At 37.8% G+C, this 18,610-nt stretch overlaps 2 protein-coding genes across 5 annotated transcripts in view; one reads left to right on the top strand and one right to left on the bottom strand.

Annotated features, from left to right (window-relative positions):
- Positions 1–15,030, top strand: part of MTREX (Mtr4 exosome RNA helicase) — a 108,108-nt gene extending 93,078 nt beyond the window's left edge. Inside the window, exons 23-27 of the mRNA XM_025925061.2 lie at positions 174–279; positions 4,430–4,486; positions 5,636–5,798; positions 13,137–13,241; positions 14,745–15,030. Coding sequence (XP_025780846.1) covers positions 174–279; positions 4,430–4,486; positions 5,636–5,798; positions 13,137–13,241; positions 14,745–14,797 — 484 coding nt within the window. The 3' untranslated portion in view covers positions 14,798–15,030. The remainder of the gene's footprint in view (positions 1–173; positions 280–4,429; positions 4,487–5,635; positions 5,799–13,136; positions 13,242–14,744) is intronic.
- PLPP1 (phospholipid phosphatase 1) overlaps positions 14,908–18,610 on the bottom strand; it is a 90,099-nt gene continuing 86,396 nt past the window's right edge. For all 4 annotated transcript variants that reach the window (XM_025924381.2, XM_025924380.2, XM_086700931.1 and 1 more), the window contains 2 exons: positions 15,912–16,088; positions 14,908–15,390 (listed from right to left, as the gene is read on the bottom strand). In XM_025924381.2, the coding sequence (XP_025780166.1) occupies positions 15,259–15,390; positions 15,912–16,088 (309 nt within the window). In that variant the 3' untranslated portion in view covers positions 14,908–15,258. The remainder of the gene's footprint in view (positions 15,391–15,911; positions 16,089–18,610) is intronic.

Below are 18,610 nucleotides of genomic sequence, written 5' to 3'. Positions count from 1 at the left end.
TCTCTGCCTCTCCTTCTCTCCCTCTCTCCCTCTCTCCCTCCCCTTCTCTCCCTCTCTCTCTCAAAATAAATATTTTAAGAAAACAACTTGTTACATTTTAACATGTATGTTAACATATGTGTGTTTCTATGTTATGACATTTGAAATTTATTCTCTTTTTTGTGGTGATCTAGTGCTGATGAACTCCTTCTAACTGAGATGATGTTTAATGGCCTTTTCAATGACCTGTCTGCAGAACAGGCAACGGCACTACTAAGCTGCTTCGTGTTTCAAGAGAATGTGAGTTAATAGATTTAATATACCTTATTTATTAATTCATATATCCTGTAACTTAGTGGTTATGGATATTTTTAATTATGAAACTATTTCCTGTTTACATGTGGGCAATGTTAATTAGAAATCAACACTACTTGGGGAGCCTGGGTGCCTGGGTCCACTAAGTGTCCAACTTCAGCTCAGGTCATGCTGTCACAGTTTGTGTCTTTGAGCCCTGAATCAGGCTCTCTGCTGTCAGTGCAGAGCCCATTTCAGATCCTCCGTCCCTCTCTCTCTCTCTCTCTCTTTGCCCCTCCACTGCTCATTCTCTTTCCCTCTCTTTCAAAAATAAACATTAAAAGGAAAAAAAAGAATTTAATAAAAAAAAAATTGCTACTCCAAGACAAATATAGTAAGAGAAGTAGTAAATAATTAAATATGATTATCAGAAAGGAGAGTGAAATAGGATTTTATTTCTAGATAGTCATTAATCACATTCCAAGTTTTAAATTTGTTCTGTAACTCAGTACATTATTTGAAGTCTGGTCTAGTCAGATAGTCCTGGAAAGAAAGATGAATGAATGAAAATAAAGGGAGGCAAAAGAGTGAAAATGAAAGGGGAGGTTAAATTAATATCTCTCCTTCCAGTAATGGAGAACAACTTTGAAACAGCTGATCCTCCTAGAGGCTAAAATCTTCATAGGCAATGTTTGAGGTGGTGGCTCTAGGATTCTGATTGCTGGTTTAGCAAGAGCTCCCTTTCAGCAGCTCTTAAAAATCAAAAACAAGTGCTAGGTGGCATACCACAAGAACATGAACTAGTCTTGTACTTTATTCCAAAAGCCGATATGATTTGGGTTTTGTTTTTTAATTTTTTTTATGTTTATTTTTGAGAGAGAGAGTGAGAGACAGAGACAGAGTGCAAGCGGGGGAGGGGCAGAGAGAAAGGGAGACACAGAATCCAAAGCAGCCTCCAGGCTTTGAGCTGTCAGCACAGAGCCTGATGCGGGGCTTGAACCTGTGAACCACGAGATCATGACCTGAGCTGAAGTTGGACGCTTAACTGACTGAGCCACCCAGGCGCCAACCCCCCCCCCCCCGTATGATTTGTTTTAAAAAGTAAAATGCATGTTTTACATTTCAAACTTTATTCATGGTGGATGAAGTGGACAAAATAAGACAAAGACATTTGCCTCCTAAGAATAATTTAATATTGATATCTAAATTTCTAGAAGATCTTTTACTATATACATTTAGTGCAACTTTCAAGTAAACTGTAGAAGACAATTTTTTTTTCCATTCTGCCATTGATGTGTTAATTATTTCCTTGTTAAGCAGATCAAATACATTACTTGTTGACTTAAGTAGGTGCTTTTCTCTCAGCTCCCTAATTATTGATGAGAATTACAGCTGATATGGCAATGATTACAAATAGGACAAAAATCCAGAAACAGTTTATCTCCTCTGAGAGTGTCCAGTATTCACCTGTGAAGTAATTTGCATATGAGGAACACATTACTTTACAAAATATTATGTTTTACTCTCTTTTTACATTACATTAATTTCAAAGACAATTGTTAAAAGTATTTGTCAAATTCTCTTTGAAAAGACCTAAGTTAGGACCTGGATTGCTGCCCTTCTGCCTGTGTCCAACTTTGTCTTAGAGCTGATATTTTGCACTTGCTTTTTTTTTTCTAATGTGGCACTATAAAAGTACTGTTTTCTGAGAGCCCAAGTATGTTTCCTCTTCAAAGGAGTTGGGCTTAAACTAAACCATAATTCTTAATTTGGGGAGAAGATGTCACTATATGTGGTTAATTAAGATTTGTTCAGTGAAACCACTGTATTATATGTAGTATAGTTGTTGTGGTGGTGCCTTTCAATATGAAAATGAAAAATTATGCTAAAAGTTACATGGAATTGTTATAAATATGAACAAGTCTGCTTAATATGCTCACTTCTTTTTAGAAATGTGTTCTATGGGGCGCCTGGGTGGCGCATTCGGTTAAGCGTCCGACTTCAGCCAGGTCACGATCTCGCGGTCCGTGAGTTCGAGCCCCGCGTCAGGCTCTGGGCTGATGGCTCAGAGCCTGGAGCCTGTTTCTGATTCTGTGTCTCCCTCTCTCTCTGCCCCTCCCCCGTTCATGCTCTGTCTCTCTCTGTCCCCAAAATAAATAAACGTTGAAAAAAAAAAAAAAAAAAAGAAATGTGTTCTAAAACTGTGTCCCTACATTTTTTACATTAAAAGTAATTTAAAGACTAAATACAATCTTTATAATATAAATATCAACCGACTCTAAATATGTATTAAGCATCCCCTGTGTGCAGTGCCCAGACCTAGGCATTAAGGTACAGCAGTAATTTTTGCTTTCCTGATACTTATATGCTAGTAGATGAAGGTAAAGAAGAAAAAAAATACACACAGATTATGTCAAATGGTGATGAAGGTTTTGGAGGAAAGTGAAGCAGAGGAGGCAGACAGAAATCATGGGGATAGGATTACTCTTTTAAACAAGGTGATTAGTAAAGGCCTCACCAATGGAGTGAAATTTGAATTGAGACTTCAAAGAGAGGTGAAGGAATAAATTGTGCATATATTTTATGGGAGAGCATTGGTGAAATGACACTTAGCTTGCTTATGTCAGGACCAGTGCCTTCTATTTATAATGACCAGAGAGGAAATGATCAGTAAGTGTTAATCAGTCATGAATGGACACAATATCAAAGATGGTAAGCAGTGTTGAGTTCACTATTAAACTGAGATGTGGAGTTCTTTTTGGCCATTTTGTTTTCTCATCATTCATCTTTTTTTTCTTTTTAAGTTTATTTATTTATTTTGAGAGAGAGAGAGAGAGAGAGAGAGAGAGAGAGAGAGAGAACATACAAGCAGGTAAGGAGCAGAGAGAATCCCAATTAGGCTCCATTCTGTCAGCGCTGAGTCAGAAGTGGGGCTCAATCCCATGAACCATGAGATCATGACCTGAGCCAGAACCAAGAGTCAGATGTTTAACTGACTGAACCAACCAGGTGCCCCTTCATTCATCATTATTTTTTTTTATAAGTTTATTTAATTTTTGAGAGGGAGAGAGAGAGAATCTCAAGCAGGCTCCACACCGCCAGTGCCAAGCCTGATGCAGGGGTTTTAACTCGCAAACCATGAGATACGACCTAAGCCAAAGTTGGACGCTTATCCAGTTGAGCCACTCAGGCACCCCATTCATCATTTTTTAATTTGGACAGGAATAATATATACAATCTAGTTTATGATTTATCACTTAATAATACATATGACATGCAAAACAAAACCAGTGCTATGTAAATACTGGTGCTTAAAGTAAAGGCATAGCTATTACAAGAGCTTTTTAAAAAAATTTACATATGATTTAAATCCAGGGTAGATATATACGTATGTCACACATACATATATACCATTCTTATAATGATTTTATTTTTGTTGTGGCTGCCTTTATCACATTTTGTTCATAAATAATGTCTTTATTGTAATCACAAGTTTATAGGTTTTCAGGATCTGACCTTTTATTTCTCTCTGACAGGGTAGAAAACCAACACACAGAATTCAAACCACTTGTCTAAGTTCATTTGCCCAGTTGGTAATAGGCCTGAAAACTCCTATTATCCTAACCGAAAACAAGTGATGAACTTTTCATTAGTGGGAAGGCAATCTTAAGAACACTACAACTCAGACTAAACTTTTAACTATCCCATACTTTGTTAGAGAGCTAGAAATACCTGGGTAAAATAAAAATTGAGGGCACTACTTAATGTTCTTTACCCCAAATTTTCGGTTTCCAGACTAAGAGTTTCCTGGGAACCAAAACTATTTCAAAATCTGACTATGATAAAATAGCTTATAATAATTTTGATGTAACTAAACTACTTTGCATGTTTATAATATTTGCTCTCCCTCCATTCCATTTGTGGCCACAGAAAATAATAAATTTAGCAGTGTAATATTTTCCTCTGAAATAGAATAACTTTATAATTTAGGAGGAAAGGTTGCTTACGTCAACTAAGGTGATTAAAAATTCTAAGTGCTAATAACTAAGGTCTTATAATTTGATATTGATGGATATCCTGAAAGCTCTGTTTTCTTTGTTATAGCAGGAAGTATATACTGCATTTTAAACTTGGGTTTTATCCTTTTCTTTTATAGTCAAGTGAGATGCCCAAATTAACTGAGCAGTTAGCAGGACCACTTCGTCAAATGCAGGTAGAAATTTTTTGAACTACGTATTTTATGAATAGAATATGTAAAATAAACATTTTTCATAGTCTTAGTATTTATCATTCCAGAGACCACTTCTTTCAGGATTAAATATGTTACTTGATGTTAGTCTTGTCATTTAATGCTATTAAATGCTATTAAATTCTCCCCCACCAGTGTAATAAATTTTATTGAGTTGCTGTGAGTGCAGATTTAACATGGAATAATGTATCACATACGCTGTATCAGCAACTCCGTGCCTGCACTGTTTTCCTCGGTGTTAAGAACTGCTTCTTGATGGACTAGGATTTAGTTAGCTTAATTTTTGTGTATTGTTTTCCATTTTAGTTTACAACAAAGTTTTAAAATATGTTTTATCCTCGGAAATTAATTATCCCTGGGTCCTCAAAGGCACAGTAGCTTATAGTAATTGTGTGTCTTATTTTCTGGGGATAAACTATTTTATCTACCTTTTCAACATTAGAAAGACAGGGAAAGATGAACTATATGACACTGCAAAAGAGGAGGAGTGAATTATAACAAAGTCTCTTCGGTGGAACATTTAACATCCCTTGTTACTAAGAAATTTGAACTTCCAGAACCAGGGAAGTTTATATAGTACTCTGTGGTTTTTGACCTTTTATATTACCCTGGAGGAAAGAATGGATCTAAATTTCTCTTTGTGGGGAAAAAATAAAATTAAGATTTATATTTTTTAAAGCATTGTTGGGGAAAAGCATTTTTTTGCCATAGGATTTGTGCTTTTCTAAATCTGTTTTGTTATTGATGTCTTTGGGGTTTTAGGGTTGTTAATAAAATACTTAGAGATTAGTTAAATGCTACTCTTGAATAATTTTAGTGAAGAGTTTCTGGTTGTTTTTGGTTGTTTTTTTTTTTTTAAAGGTGTAACTGGGTGAAAAACACACTCATGATCTATTTTTCTTAATTCAGTGTAATGGAGAAATTTTATTACTTGACACTTAGCAGTGGAAAAGGAACTGTAGCTACTTAGAAGCACAGAATATCCAAATTGTGGGCATATTAACCTAGGAAGAAAAAGGGAACTTGTAGAATTCTGGCTTTGAAAATCTAAAGAAAGAAAGTATATGGGAGGTCAGAAGTAAGAAATACTAAGTAAATCTTCTATCTTCAAAGGAATGTGCTAAAAGAATTGCAAAAGTTTCAGCAGAAGCCAAATTGGAAATTGATGAGGAAACTTATCTAAGCTCATTCAAACCTCACTTAATGGATGTAGTGTATACCTGGGCAACGGGAGCAACATTTGCTCATATCTGCAAGATGACAGATGTCTTTGAAGGTATGTTTAAATCCTATATGCATACATTTCTTTCCTTTTTTTTTTTTAATATTTATTTGAGAGAGAGCACAAGCGTGGGAGGGGCACAGAGAGAGGACAGAGAATCTGAAGGGGATTCTGTGCTGACAGGAAAGGGCCCAATGCAGGGCTCAAACTCGCAAACCATGAGATTATGACCTGAGCAGAAGTCAGATGCTTAACCAACTGAGCCACCCAGCTGCCCCTACATACATTCCTTTTGATAGGAAATTATATACTCAGGATGGCAGTGTTTTAACTAAACAAAAATAATATTTTATTTTTTATTTTTTGAAAGAATCTTCAGGCTCCACGTTGAATGTGGAGCCTGATGCGGGCTTGATCTCATGAACACAAGATCATGACCTGAGCCGAAATCAACAGTCAGATAGATGCTTCACAGACTGAGCCACCCAGGCACACCCCAACAAGAATAATGTTTTTAATTTTCGGTAATAAAATGGAATAATGCCATCACAGATAAACAGATGATCCTACTAAGTCATATTTGTGTGGTGTTTTTTTTTTTTTCCCCTCTTTGGTTTTATTTGCTTGGCAGTAACCTCAAGTCTTGCTGTATTAATTCCACTTAAAAGAGCTGAAAATGCTGTCCATCACTGCATTTCTAATAACAAACTTGGCCTCAGTCAGATGTTACTTCAGCATGAATCAGATTAATATGCAGAATTTTTTTTTTAATTTTTTTTTTTCAATGTTTATTTTATTTTTTTTGGGACAGAGAGAGACAGAGCATGAACGGGGGAGGGGCAGAGAGAGAGGGAGACACAGAGTCGGAAACAGGCTCCAGGCTCTGAGCCATCAGCCCAGAGCCCGACGCGGGGCTCGAACTCACGGACCGCGAGATCGTGACCTGGCTGAAGTCGGACGCTTAACCGACTGCGCCACCCAGGCGCCCCAATATGCAGAATTTTTAAAGACTGTAAGATACTGTTGCTCAACTGAACAGACATTTTAAATGAAAAAATGGCAGAGGGAATATGAAAGAAATAAGAATTACAAGAAGCAAAAAACCCCCACAGTATTTAAAGAAGACCGTTTTAGAAATGTTTTATTCATTTCAAAAATATTGGTTTATGTAGATATTTATAATGGTGAATGGTATTTATCAAATTAGAGATTTACATTAAACTCTTTAAAAATGAAAGTAAATGAGCTTGCAGTTTGTAGAGATTATTATACTAATATTTTAAATGCTGTTGTTACTGTTTTTAAGAGAAATTATATTTTGGGACATCCAATATTATATGCTTTTAAACTAACATTATTAAAGACTATTAATCGATGAATCATTGATTTTTATGATGCAAAGGTCAAACATCTCTGCAACAGAATATTAGAGCCTTTACTATACTACATTGAATTTCATTGGTTTTAAGTTTTAATGTTGACGTTTATAGCATTTTTTTATTATGGTGTCCTGTTGCATGGTGTACATGGTGTCATAAAGTTTATTTCTAAGCCTCCATTAAATGATCATTTAGTGATGTGGTTCTAGAATCTTGCTCTATTATGTGACTACTGTGTGCCAGGCATTGTGCTAGTAAACACTTTATATAATTTACATCTAATCACCAAAGTGATTAACTCAGGGTAGATATTATTTCTTCTTTGTTCAAGAAAGCTGAGTTTTTAAAAAGTAATTTTCCCAACGTCATGGAGGTGTGGTATATGATGGCACTAGGATTTGAATCTCGGCCTCTGTGATTACAAATCACATGGTAGTTTATAACTGCATCTAAGCACCCTAATGCCTTATCCTTGAATTTCGGATCTAGAGACTTCTTAAATCCTAACCTAGATTGCACCATCTCCATCCACTGACACTTCATGCTTGTAGGAATGGTAAGAGGGTATTTATAACAGTTTCATGGTGAGTAGCCATAGCCGAGGATGTGAGAAGAGGAAAGTGTGACACACTTCACTTGTGAACACTGCATAACACACAGGAAACTTGGTATGTGTATGACCACTTGCGCAGTGTAAAGCTGCCATACGGCACCACCACTCTGGCATCTTTTTGGAACATAAGAATGAAATTAATGACTGTTCTATGCCTAGGTAATTCCAAGCTGTTATGCTCATATTTATAGAATACCTGCTTCTCTGAGAAGTCAGACACAATGACATAATAGTGGTTCATAGCAGATAGTTTGTTTTGTTTGAAGAAAAATCAAGGGGCAACAGATCTGCAAATGTGGAGAGCCCTATAAAATTGTCTTTGTGGATTATTTTTCTGTTCTTTGTACTTAAATGGAAGAATTATCGCAGTATCGGAGATAGATCTGAAACTGCTAAAATTGAAGACAGTTTGGTGTCTTAGAGCATACCAGCATTCCTGAAATCTATTTTGCCCCTTTCCAATTCCTTGGGGCTATTTGTACATCACAATTTGTGTGAGAAATCTAAGTTTGAAAATCTGAGGAATTCAGTTTATAACTATAACTTGAAGTTGGGTCTGACATCAGTTTAATCTTCATGTTTTTCTAGTCTGGATGCCATTATATCAGCTATACTTTTTCTTTGTAAAATTGGGATAGACTGTATATTAACTCTTAAAAATAAAACATAAGTAAACAGAAAAATAACTGAGAACCTTGATTTACTTAGGATAGTCCATCCTTTTTCCAGCATACTGTGTGTCCCCCCCCACTCCCGCCCTTTATTTACCCTGCTGTTATTTAGTTCTTCCATTTCAGAATAGCTATTCTCTCAACTTGTTATAGTACATGTTTTATATGATTGGGAAAATACTGTAAACAGAGTTCTAGCCCATAGTATATTGTGTCTTGCATGGGCACAAAATTATTGCATTGGAAATTTAAAATGCACTTTGTTCAAAACATATTTGTTACTAGTTTGATTCTTAATTATCTTTTTTTTTTTAATGTTTATTTCTGAGAGACAGAGTATGAGTAGGGGAGGGGCAGAGAGAGAGGGAGACGCAGAATCCAAAGCAGGCTCCAGACTCTGAGCTGTCAGCACAGAGCCTGAAGCAGGGCTCGAACCAACGAACCATGAGATCATGACCTGAGCTCACCTGACTAAAGCCACCAAGGCGCCCCTTAATTTTTTTTTTATATGAAAATAAAAGTGATCCTTTCATGTCATTTCAGAGGTAGTTTTAACTATTTTTCAGACATTAACTGGCACAAGTTAACATTTTAATGATAAATACCATGTGTTTGAAGGGATGCCTAATGCAAGAGAGGAGCTTATACTGTGATTCAATTGAGGAAGTTTGAAGACTTCATACAAATATTTACTTCCTTTGTATCACCTTGAAAACAAAACGGTATAATGTGGATTTTTTTTTCTTATTTCTATCAACTAAATTGGAAGAGCAATTTAAAACAGTATGTGTAGGGGCTAAGGTCTGGAGTTTCAATCTATTACTCCATGTAATAGATCCACTGTAAGCTTTCAGAGGCCCTTAAATTTTGTCTATACAGAAACAATATTGTACTCTTCACTGTGCATGAACGACTTAATTTTCACTTCTTTCATCACAGGAGGTTTCTAATGACGAGTGCTATCACTGGAAATGTTTGCTTCTGCCTGCCACAAGTTTTTAAAACAAATGCCGTGTAGTGCATTCACACACTGCCTCCACTACAAGCTCTTCTCAAAATGCCTTTCAACATGCATAGTTTTACCCTTCCCTAGGTCAAGGTACATCACTCTCACTAGGGATTTTCCAATGGATTTGTTCTTAGAAATACTTTTGCTAATAATAATAGGGTGACCATTTAGTAACATGTATTATGTCTGTTTCATTTCTGGCAAAATTTTAGTACTAAATTACTTAGTATTTGATTCTTAGGCATTTGGTGAATAATTACTGAGACCCTGGTAAGGGAGCAGGTACTGTGCTTGGTGCCTTGTGAGCAGCCGTCTCTACCCTCCAGAAAGGGTTTGGGCCTGAGCTGCGATCCAGTGATAGATAGTTGCAAGAAAATACATTTGTGATCCTAACCTCAGGTCAAACTCATTAAAACCACTTACATGTGAGTATGAAATCAGATTCAGAACATGAACTATGGGGACCACTTTGTGGAATACCAGAAAGCTGGAGGTAGAAATACTGTTCAGAGAAAGGTGTTGCTTTCCATCCTCAATGCGAATCATACTGTTTTGTTCAAGAACCAGATGAGCCTCATTGATTACAAAATTGCCTTTTAAAGCATGTGTGCCCAAATGTCCATCAGTCAGTGAATAATTAAACTATGGTATGTCAGTATAATGTAGTAGCACCTATAAAAAGGAATGAAGTACTGATTAATGCTAAAATGTGAATGAACTTTGAACTCCTTAAGGTTCTAGGTGTAAGAGAAGGCAAATAGAGGGGAGCCTGGGTGCTCAGTCCATTGAGCATCTGCCTTCAGCTCAGGTCATGATCTCATGGTTCATGGGTTTGAGCCCCACTTCAGGCTCTGTGCTGACAGCCCAGAGCCTGGAGCCTGCTTCAGATTCTGTGTCTCCCTCTCTCTCTGCCCTGCCCTGCTAGAACTCTGTCTCTCTCAAAAATCGTAAAAAAAATTTTTTTTAATCAAAAAAAAAAAAATAATAATAATAAAGGCAGACAGAGGCAACTATTGTATAATTCCACTTATATGAAATGTCCAGAATAGGCAAATCCATAGAGACAGGAAGTAGATTAATGGTTGCCATGGGCCAGGGTCTAGAGTAGGAAGCAACATTGAATTCTGAGTAATCAGAATTTTTTTTTCTTTGTGACAAAATATACATAAAATTCACCATTTTAAATGTCCGTTTCAATGTCACTGACCTTTAAACTCAGGTTTACCTCACCATTCCGGAAAGAACAATGAGATTATAATTCACGGAGCATAAAAATCCACCCTTTTAATTAAGAGTATTATTTAGTGGTTTTTAATGTATTCAGAGCTGTACAACCATTATCACGATATATTTTTAGAATATTTTTACCACCCACAAGAAGTCACTCCTCACTTGCTTATAATATAGTCCCTCACATAGTAAATGGCATAGACGAAATGTAATCCCTGGTCTGTACACTTCGAGACAGTGGACATAGGGTGTCAAGCGTCTGCTCCCCCGCTCTGTTGGGGACATGTGTTGTCTCATTTTGTTGAAATTACTACAAATCACCAGTGACTTTCTGATTGCCAAAATCAGAAAACACCCATTTATCTGACTAGATCCTACTTGCCGGTTTTTACCACTTACTGTTTCTAGAAACTCATTAATGGTAAATTCTTTGGTCCTGGCAATGTAGGTTTTTACAGAAGTGAAGAGCTTTACAGTAAGGCCTAAGAAACTTATAAAATATTTATTTTTTAATTATTTTAAATGTGTAAACTATATTATAAATTGAAATTTTCTAAAGTAATACACATTAGAGAAAATTTAGAAAACATCTCACTTCTATGATCTTTGACATAATTTCTCCATCATTTATTCCTAGCTCTGACCTTGTTCACATTGTCTGTAACTTTTTTCTCCCCTTTTCCTTCTTTGGAAAATGAGGATAATGACAGTGCTTGTCTCGTGGAATTGTAAATGTCAAACAAGGTGATTTACATAAAATACAGACTTGCCACAGAATAAGTGCTCAGAATCTAATAAAGTACCTTGCTAGGTGCTAAATAGCTTTGACAGAATTGTGTAGTAGAAATAGGGTGTACTTGAGAGGTGGAGTTTTTTTTCCCCCCAGAACTCCATGAACCTTTTAATGAGAGAAGGGCGAAAAAGGCTATGGACATGACATTATATTCCTTTACGGTTTTGCCCATGTCAAAGAATTTTTGTATCTCTTATCTCAAGTGATACCATCCAGAGTTAGGTAGAGCAAGCCCTTTCTTTAAATAGCATTTACTATCGTTGTACATACCTTAGAAATGAGAGTAGGGTAAGGGCCTACATCACAGAGTTAATTACTTAGTGGCAGAATCTGGGCTAGAACCCAGGTCTCCATCAAGTCTTTGCTCTTTTTTTGCTCTGACCTGGTGCCTCAGCTCAGTCCTTTGAACCAAGTCTAAAGTTATGAACATCCTGTATATAAGAGATGGAAGGGTATTATCCCCAGTTGTCTTTAAAGTAACCTGTGTGCTGGTCATCTTCATTACCAATGTCATCCCAACAAAACTCACAGAATGTGCAATAGCATTGTTGTATTTTCATTGCTCTGGCCCATAGGTGGCTTCAGGGGAGGAAAAAAAAAAAGGAAAACTCAGCCCCGAACAGTGAGTATATTTCAAGAACTTGATAAATGCTGATGAATTATTTCAGTGTTACAAGGAGTAGAAGTAAGGGCTTAAGAGTTACTAGCTGGCATGTCAGACAGGTATTCCTAATGTATATCAGACATTAAAAGTAAACTCCCAAGAGTTGTCAACTTGAGCACATAGCTCTTTGAGAAAGGATCCCAGGCCCCTTCTTGCTGAAGTGAGACAGATGTGAAATGATGTTTACAGCTTCAGCTTTAATACAAACACTTGTCTCAGGGAGTCAAATACAATGGGAGGAGGCTTATCTCCTCTTTTGCGTTCCCTTGAGGCACACTGTGTGAAGAAGGCACTGATGAAAGTCTGTTTAAGGTCAGGAAGAATGGATGCACCTTTGAAATGACAAGTCTGATCCTCTTATTACTCCCCCACATAAAAATCTCTGCATTCTCTGCAGTTGACACTTGATCTCGGCCCAGGGCATGATCTCGCAGTTTGTGAGTTCGAGGCCCACTTAGGGCTCTGCACTGATGGTGCAGAGCCTGCTTGGGATTCTGTCTCTCCTTCTCTCTGACCATCCCCTGCTTGTCCTAATAAACTTAAAAAAAAAAATCTCTGCATTCTCTTCACAGGATGGTATCCAGATCCCTAGTAGGCCACACTCCGCATCCTTGAGTAGCTGCAGTTTGTCAGACTTCTCTGCATTGCCTCAGTGGTCGTCCCTTGTTACTCTGTGACAGAGACCTCCTCATTCTTAATAGACCCTGGTTATATGTTGTCTTTGCTGGCCTTCACCCAAAGTTGCTCTCTCCCCTACTCCCAGAGCATTTTATTTCTAAATAAGAGCAAATGTCAACCCATTATAAGTCCATGACTCTCTAGCATTAGTCAAGGATGGGAAATTTAACTTTTTATATCCTTCCTAGTGCCTACCAGGCAGCCAATGAAGTTTGCTACCTGATTTAATGGATGGGAAGTCCCTCAAAGTACTGTTAGTTAATCATCCCATGTTCTCCTATCTTGCCTGTTAACAAAAGTTCTACTGTTTTGGTTATTTCCATTTTATAAGTAATTTGTTTCCTTTTCTTTATAGGCAGCATAATTCGTTGTATGAGGCGCCTGGAAGAACTGCTTAGACAGATGTGTCAAGCAGCAAAAGCCATTGGAAATACTGAGCTGGAAAACAAATTTGCAGAAGGTCAGTATCCAGTCTATAAGCTTTTTCTAATAAGGCAAATCCTGTGAGACCTGAGTTCTTGACCACAATGTAGGAAGACTTTTTCAGATGCTTTCCAATGGAATGCCATGGAGGGCCATCTAGTAGTGTTTAAAGAAACTTTTAGAGTGTATGGGAAGAAGTTTTGGGATTTTATGTATAATCATTTGTAAGATTTTTTATTGAGTACTGTCTGTCAGGCATTGTTTTAAGCACTAGGGGATATAGCAGTGAACCAAAAAACCCACAAATCCCTGCCTTCATGGAGCTTACATTCTGGTGTGGGGAGATGTAAAATAAGTCAGCACTTAAAATATTTCAGGTGGTTATAAGTCTACAGAAGAAAAAGAGGAAGAGACAATAGGAATTGAGAGATAGATGAGATGCCTGGGGGCCCTACTCAGGAGGTGGCATTAAGGCCCACTCAGGAGTCTATGCTTGATAGACTTAAGCAGCAGCACAAGGCCAGTGTGGCTAAAGCAGAGTGAGCAGTGAGTAGAATAGTATGAAGGAGAAAAGAAATTATCATTTTAACCACTAGGCCCCGGCCTTTTTCCTGAAATGATTATTGGAGGTTTTGAACACAGGAGTGCTGTGCACTGGCTTGGGTTTCAGAGCAATTCTTGCTGTTGTTGCTGCATTGTAGGCCAGTCTGTAGATGAGCAAGGTGGAAGCAGGAAGACCAGATCATGGAAGGATAGCCAGTCCGAGGTGGTAGTGACAGAGGTGGGCGGTGGGTCTAACATGTTTACAGTTTGTTCCGTCTGACACAACCAGTGTCCTGAGACGAGGTGTTCAGAAACTGAGTTCCGTTTCCTTATGCTCGATGGGGCAGACCTATTTCATCAACCCAAGTTTAAGTCTCGTTATATAAACTTTTTTTTTTTTTTAATGTTTATGTTTTGTTTTGAGAGAGAGAGTGCAAGCAGGGGAGGGACAGAGAGAGGCAGACACAGAATCTGAAGCAGGCTCCAGGCTCTGAGCTGTCAGCACAGAGCCCGAAGCAGGGCTCAAACCCATGAACCATGAGATCATCACCTGAGCTGAAGTCACATGCTTAACTGACTGTGAACCACCCAGCCGCCCCTAAACATTTTTAGATAATAAAATTTGTCCTGTCTTCGGGCAGAAAGAATTTCACATGGTAAGTGAAAATACAGGATCTCCTGACGTAGGCTGAAAGTACATGCTTTTGGGCCAATAACTTCTTTTGACAGTTTAGTCCTTTCCTCAGTAATAAATCTTTGTGAATAATTTGAACCACTCCCACCCCCTACATACACACACGGAGACATACTGGGCATTTCAGAGTCTAGCCTAAGTTTTTATGTTTCCCCCCTCTCAGAGGTGGCTGTGGACTCTTCCAGGTATCTTTTAGACCAACAGGGTCTTGTACCATCAGGATTGTTGTGTTAAAACTGCACCAGAGGGGAATCACGATCTTTGTGGTCTTAAAATTTTAAATCTTATTTTCTTTTCTTGTAGGAATCACCAAAATCAAGAGAGATATTGTATTTGCTGCCAGCCTCTACTTGTAAAAAGAGCCAGTGAAATGAATGTGGGATTTTAAAGTTTTCACCACCTGATTACAGCTGACTACATACAAATGCTTACACAAGTATTGATTTGGTTCTTTCATCTCAAGGCAGTCGTTCAAACATTTTAATACGTATTATGTTTAAATCAGGCATCATGCTAAGAAAGCATACATTACATACACATTTGTACATAAGCATTACATTTTTTTAATAAAAAAATGTACAGGTGGGCATTGTTTTAGTGAAAGGCTTAAAGTTTTTTAAATGAATTCAGAGCTATTAGATAACCACTGTGTTAAAGGGAACTATATACACACAGGTAAAGTGGGCATCCAAGAGGTATAGCAGCAGCAGTCCCTTAAAGGCTTGTACACCATGAAGAAAACGCATCCTCTTGCCTTCTGGTTGCAATCATTTTCCTTTAGAAAGCGGGCCAGCTTGATCTGAGCACTCTGCTACCTTCAAGGTTGGTGATTGTTCCTATAGTGATTGCTTGCGGTTGGTGTTTCATGCAGAGTTGTATGAGAGTCCTCCTCTTTCCTTTCTTTAAAAGGAGAATTTCTCTCCCTGAAGAAATCTGATACATACACTACCTATAGAGAACAAATTCTACTTAGAATGGGACAAAAGTATTTAATGATGTAATTTAATTTTAAAAACCATATACATAGTTGTAACAGTTTGCAAAAAATAAATATAAACAAAAAGCGTATGTTAAAGGGTACAGAAAATTAGTGACCAACAGGAAGTTTTAATGTTAAAGGAAATTCTTCTAAAATTCGGAGTTGCTTAGTTAGGTCTTAAGTACAGCTTTACTCTGTTAGCACTTAAGGTATTTATTCTTCAGTTCATACAAAAAAAAACTCAAAACGCCGTAGGCATAGCCTTTTACAAAACTACATGTAGTAGTAAGTTTTTATAACTTTTAGGAAAAGCAGCATAGTTTATTATCTGCTGTCTATCCTAACATGACTTAGTAACATTGGTGTTCTTAGTAAAAATTACTAAGCCACAGTATCTTCCTTTGTATAGTTTTTTTCAATAGCACGTTTTCTACTTACTTATCCCAGTGTTTATCAGTATCAACATATAGGCTGCCGTCCTGTATACTTACAACTAATATTGCCACCAGAGCTCCTTGAATGAGTCCAGTTAGTACATCACTCCAATGGTGCTTGTAGTCAGAAACTCGAGAAAGACCCACATAAATGGATACAGCAACAAGACCAAATTGCAGTGTGGGGCGTAAGAGTCTTGCCCAGTCTCCCTTCATCCTGGCTTGAAGGTAAAGCTAATAGAAAAGATAAGAATAAAGAGTTTAACATACCAACTAGAAACTTTAGTATCACCACACCCCTAAAGTGTTGGTGTTTGAAATGATTAATAGTCATTAAATGTTAATAGTCATTACCATTAATAACCACTGAATAATCAGAGTATAAATTATATATGGAATAGGGCTTTAGGCAAGCATTCTTATGCTCATTAACACCTGAAAAGTTAATCTTTTTAAAAACCAAAACAGGGGCGCCTGGGTGGCTCAGTCTGTTAAGTCTGACTTCAGCTCAGGTCATGATCTCGTGGTTCATGAGTTCAGGCTCCCATCAGGCTTTGTGCTGACAGCTCAGAGCCTGGAGCCTGCTTTGGATTCTGTGTCTCCCTCTCTGTGCCCCTCCCCTGTTCACGCTCTCTCTCTCTCAAAAATAAACATTTAAAAAGTTTGTTTTTAAAAAAGCAAAACAAAAAGTGCCCAAGAAACTTGACTTTTAGAAGAGTTTATTACTGTATCTAGACTACTTTTGAAATTGTAAAAAAGACCGTTGTTGACAGCGCCTCGTCCTGTGTTTTGTGTTGTAATTCTGATTAAGAGGCAACTGTTATCATTAGTTCCAAGTCTTGGGATAAACTGCTAGCATTCTGAACACAAGGTTGTCCTTATTCTGGGCCAACCTACTAAGTTTTCTGCCCTGTTTATCTAGGGACTAAGTTTAATTCATTCAAACAGTTTACTTGACAGTTCCACAATCCTCAGATTACTTTAAAGGATAACGAAGAATAATCTGTATTTATAATACAGTAATCTGCCTAAATAAGTACAGGTTCTCTGATCCAACAATGAAATACATTTTCTGATTAGCACCTATACACCCTTTTAGTTCCATGACTTTACACTAATCAGGTGAGAATTTCCCCTCTTCTCTGTCAGCCTGCCTTTGACTTTGGGTGCATCCCTAAAGACTTGACCCCCTTTAAGCAAATCTGGTCTCTTTTTTTGAAAAAAATTTTTTGCTTTATTTCTATCTAGTAAGAATATGCCTTCAAAGTATATTTCAAAAATTCTGTTTGATAATTTGTGATTCATACACTTAATCAAATGCATTCCTCAGAAAACAATGTATGTTGGCTGTGTGCATTGGCACTGCCTATTTGAAATAGATACACAATCCATTCCCAGCTCTTTGACCACTGCTGTGAGCATTCAGTTCTCAGCAGCTGGCAAAGACTCAGAGGTTATCTAATTTTATCAAGTTTTTTACATGGTTGTACAACATGGTTGTAAAAGAACATGAGTTGTTCAACTGAATTGCACTCATTAGCTGGTTTAAAGTCCTACTGGCTTTCTGCAGAGCCCCTCCTTTCCTTTTTTGTTTGTTGTTGAAGCTATAAAAACATAAATAGTAAGAGGCTTGTCTCAACATTCTGGAGTTGAGAAGAAAGTCGGTTCTGGTTGAATCAAAGTTTGCATCTGGCAGCTGAAGCCAATTTGGCGACACAAACATGCCAGTTAGAGTCCCCTCACTAGTTCTACCTTAATTGGAATTTTTTTTTTTCATTTTCAGGATAACAGTACCTTGAGTGAGGCTGAAGCCAGGTTTGGATATTACTGCCTAAAAGTGCAGCTGTCCCTATTCTGGTTATTTAGTTGCCTCTGCCTTTTCATATAATTGTTAAAGGCATCGGTTCTGCAGACTAAAAACATATACCTATGAGTTATAAATCCTTCTATGAGTGTATCTTAGGGAGACCTGCACCTGTCTCTGCTAAGGACATAGCAAGAAAAAACAAGACCAACTCTAAAATGGAACTTCCACTTAGTCCTATGTTGTGCTTTCAATTCAAAGGAAACTCAGGGTGCTGAAGGTCCTTCCTCACTTAGGATTCTAAAATCTTCAAACAGTATTTTCCTTCCAAAGACCCTGACTTTAACACAAGGTTCAATATACTTCAGATGAAACCTTTACCCCTTTAAGTTTTCCCCTTACATATCTACCCAAGTATAGGTGTTACCCCCATCTCTGGGGATCCAAAGATTACTTCATCCTAAGGGGGTACTAGGAATCTTCCCCCCCCCCCCGCCCCATTGTGGTTATATACCTAACTTTGCCCTCCCTCTAGGCTCTGGCTCCTCTGATGACTAATGGCTGTGGCATGTATGCAGGCTGTGGTCAGAACAGTGGTCATAGCTCTGGGTGAGGCTGGCTAATTGTGCTTTGTATTTGCCTGCTCTGTGTTTCCCTGAGTCCAAGATACTCAAGGGAGCTCTGGGAAGGTCAGGCATCACTTAACCTATAGCCCTGTTCATCTCCATGAAAAATCTTCCATTTCAGTAGACCTCCAGGGGTAAATACTGAGTTTCTTGGACTTTGGATCACTTGCCAAGTCTAGACTTTGACAACTCCCCACCCATGTTGCCAGACAGCTTCACCATATCTTCCTGGTGGCTCCATGTCCAAAGCCTTTCTCAGGTTCTGCAGTACAGATCTCTTAAGCTCCTACCCTCTGAAGGCACTAGACATTTGAGTTCTACCACTC

This window comes from Puma concolor, chromosome A1, assembly GCF_028749965.1.
Source record: "Puma concolor isolate L17-30 chromosome A1, mPumCon1.1.hap2, whole genome shotgun sequence".
Classification (NCBI taxonomy): domain Eukaryota; kingdom Metazoa; phylum Chordata; class Mammalia; order Carnivora; family Felidae; genus Puma; species Puma concolor.
Note: the sequence above shows the minus strand (reverse complement) of the source record. Positions and strands in the feature narration are given on the sequence as shown.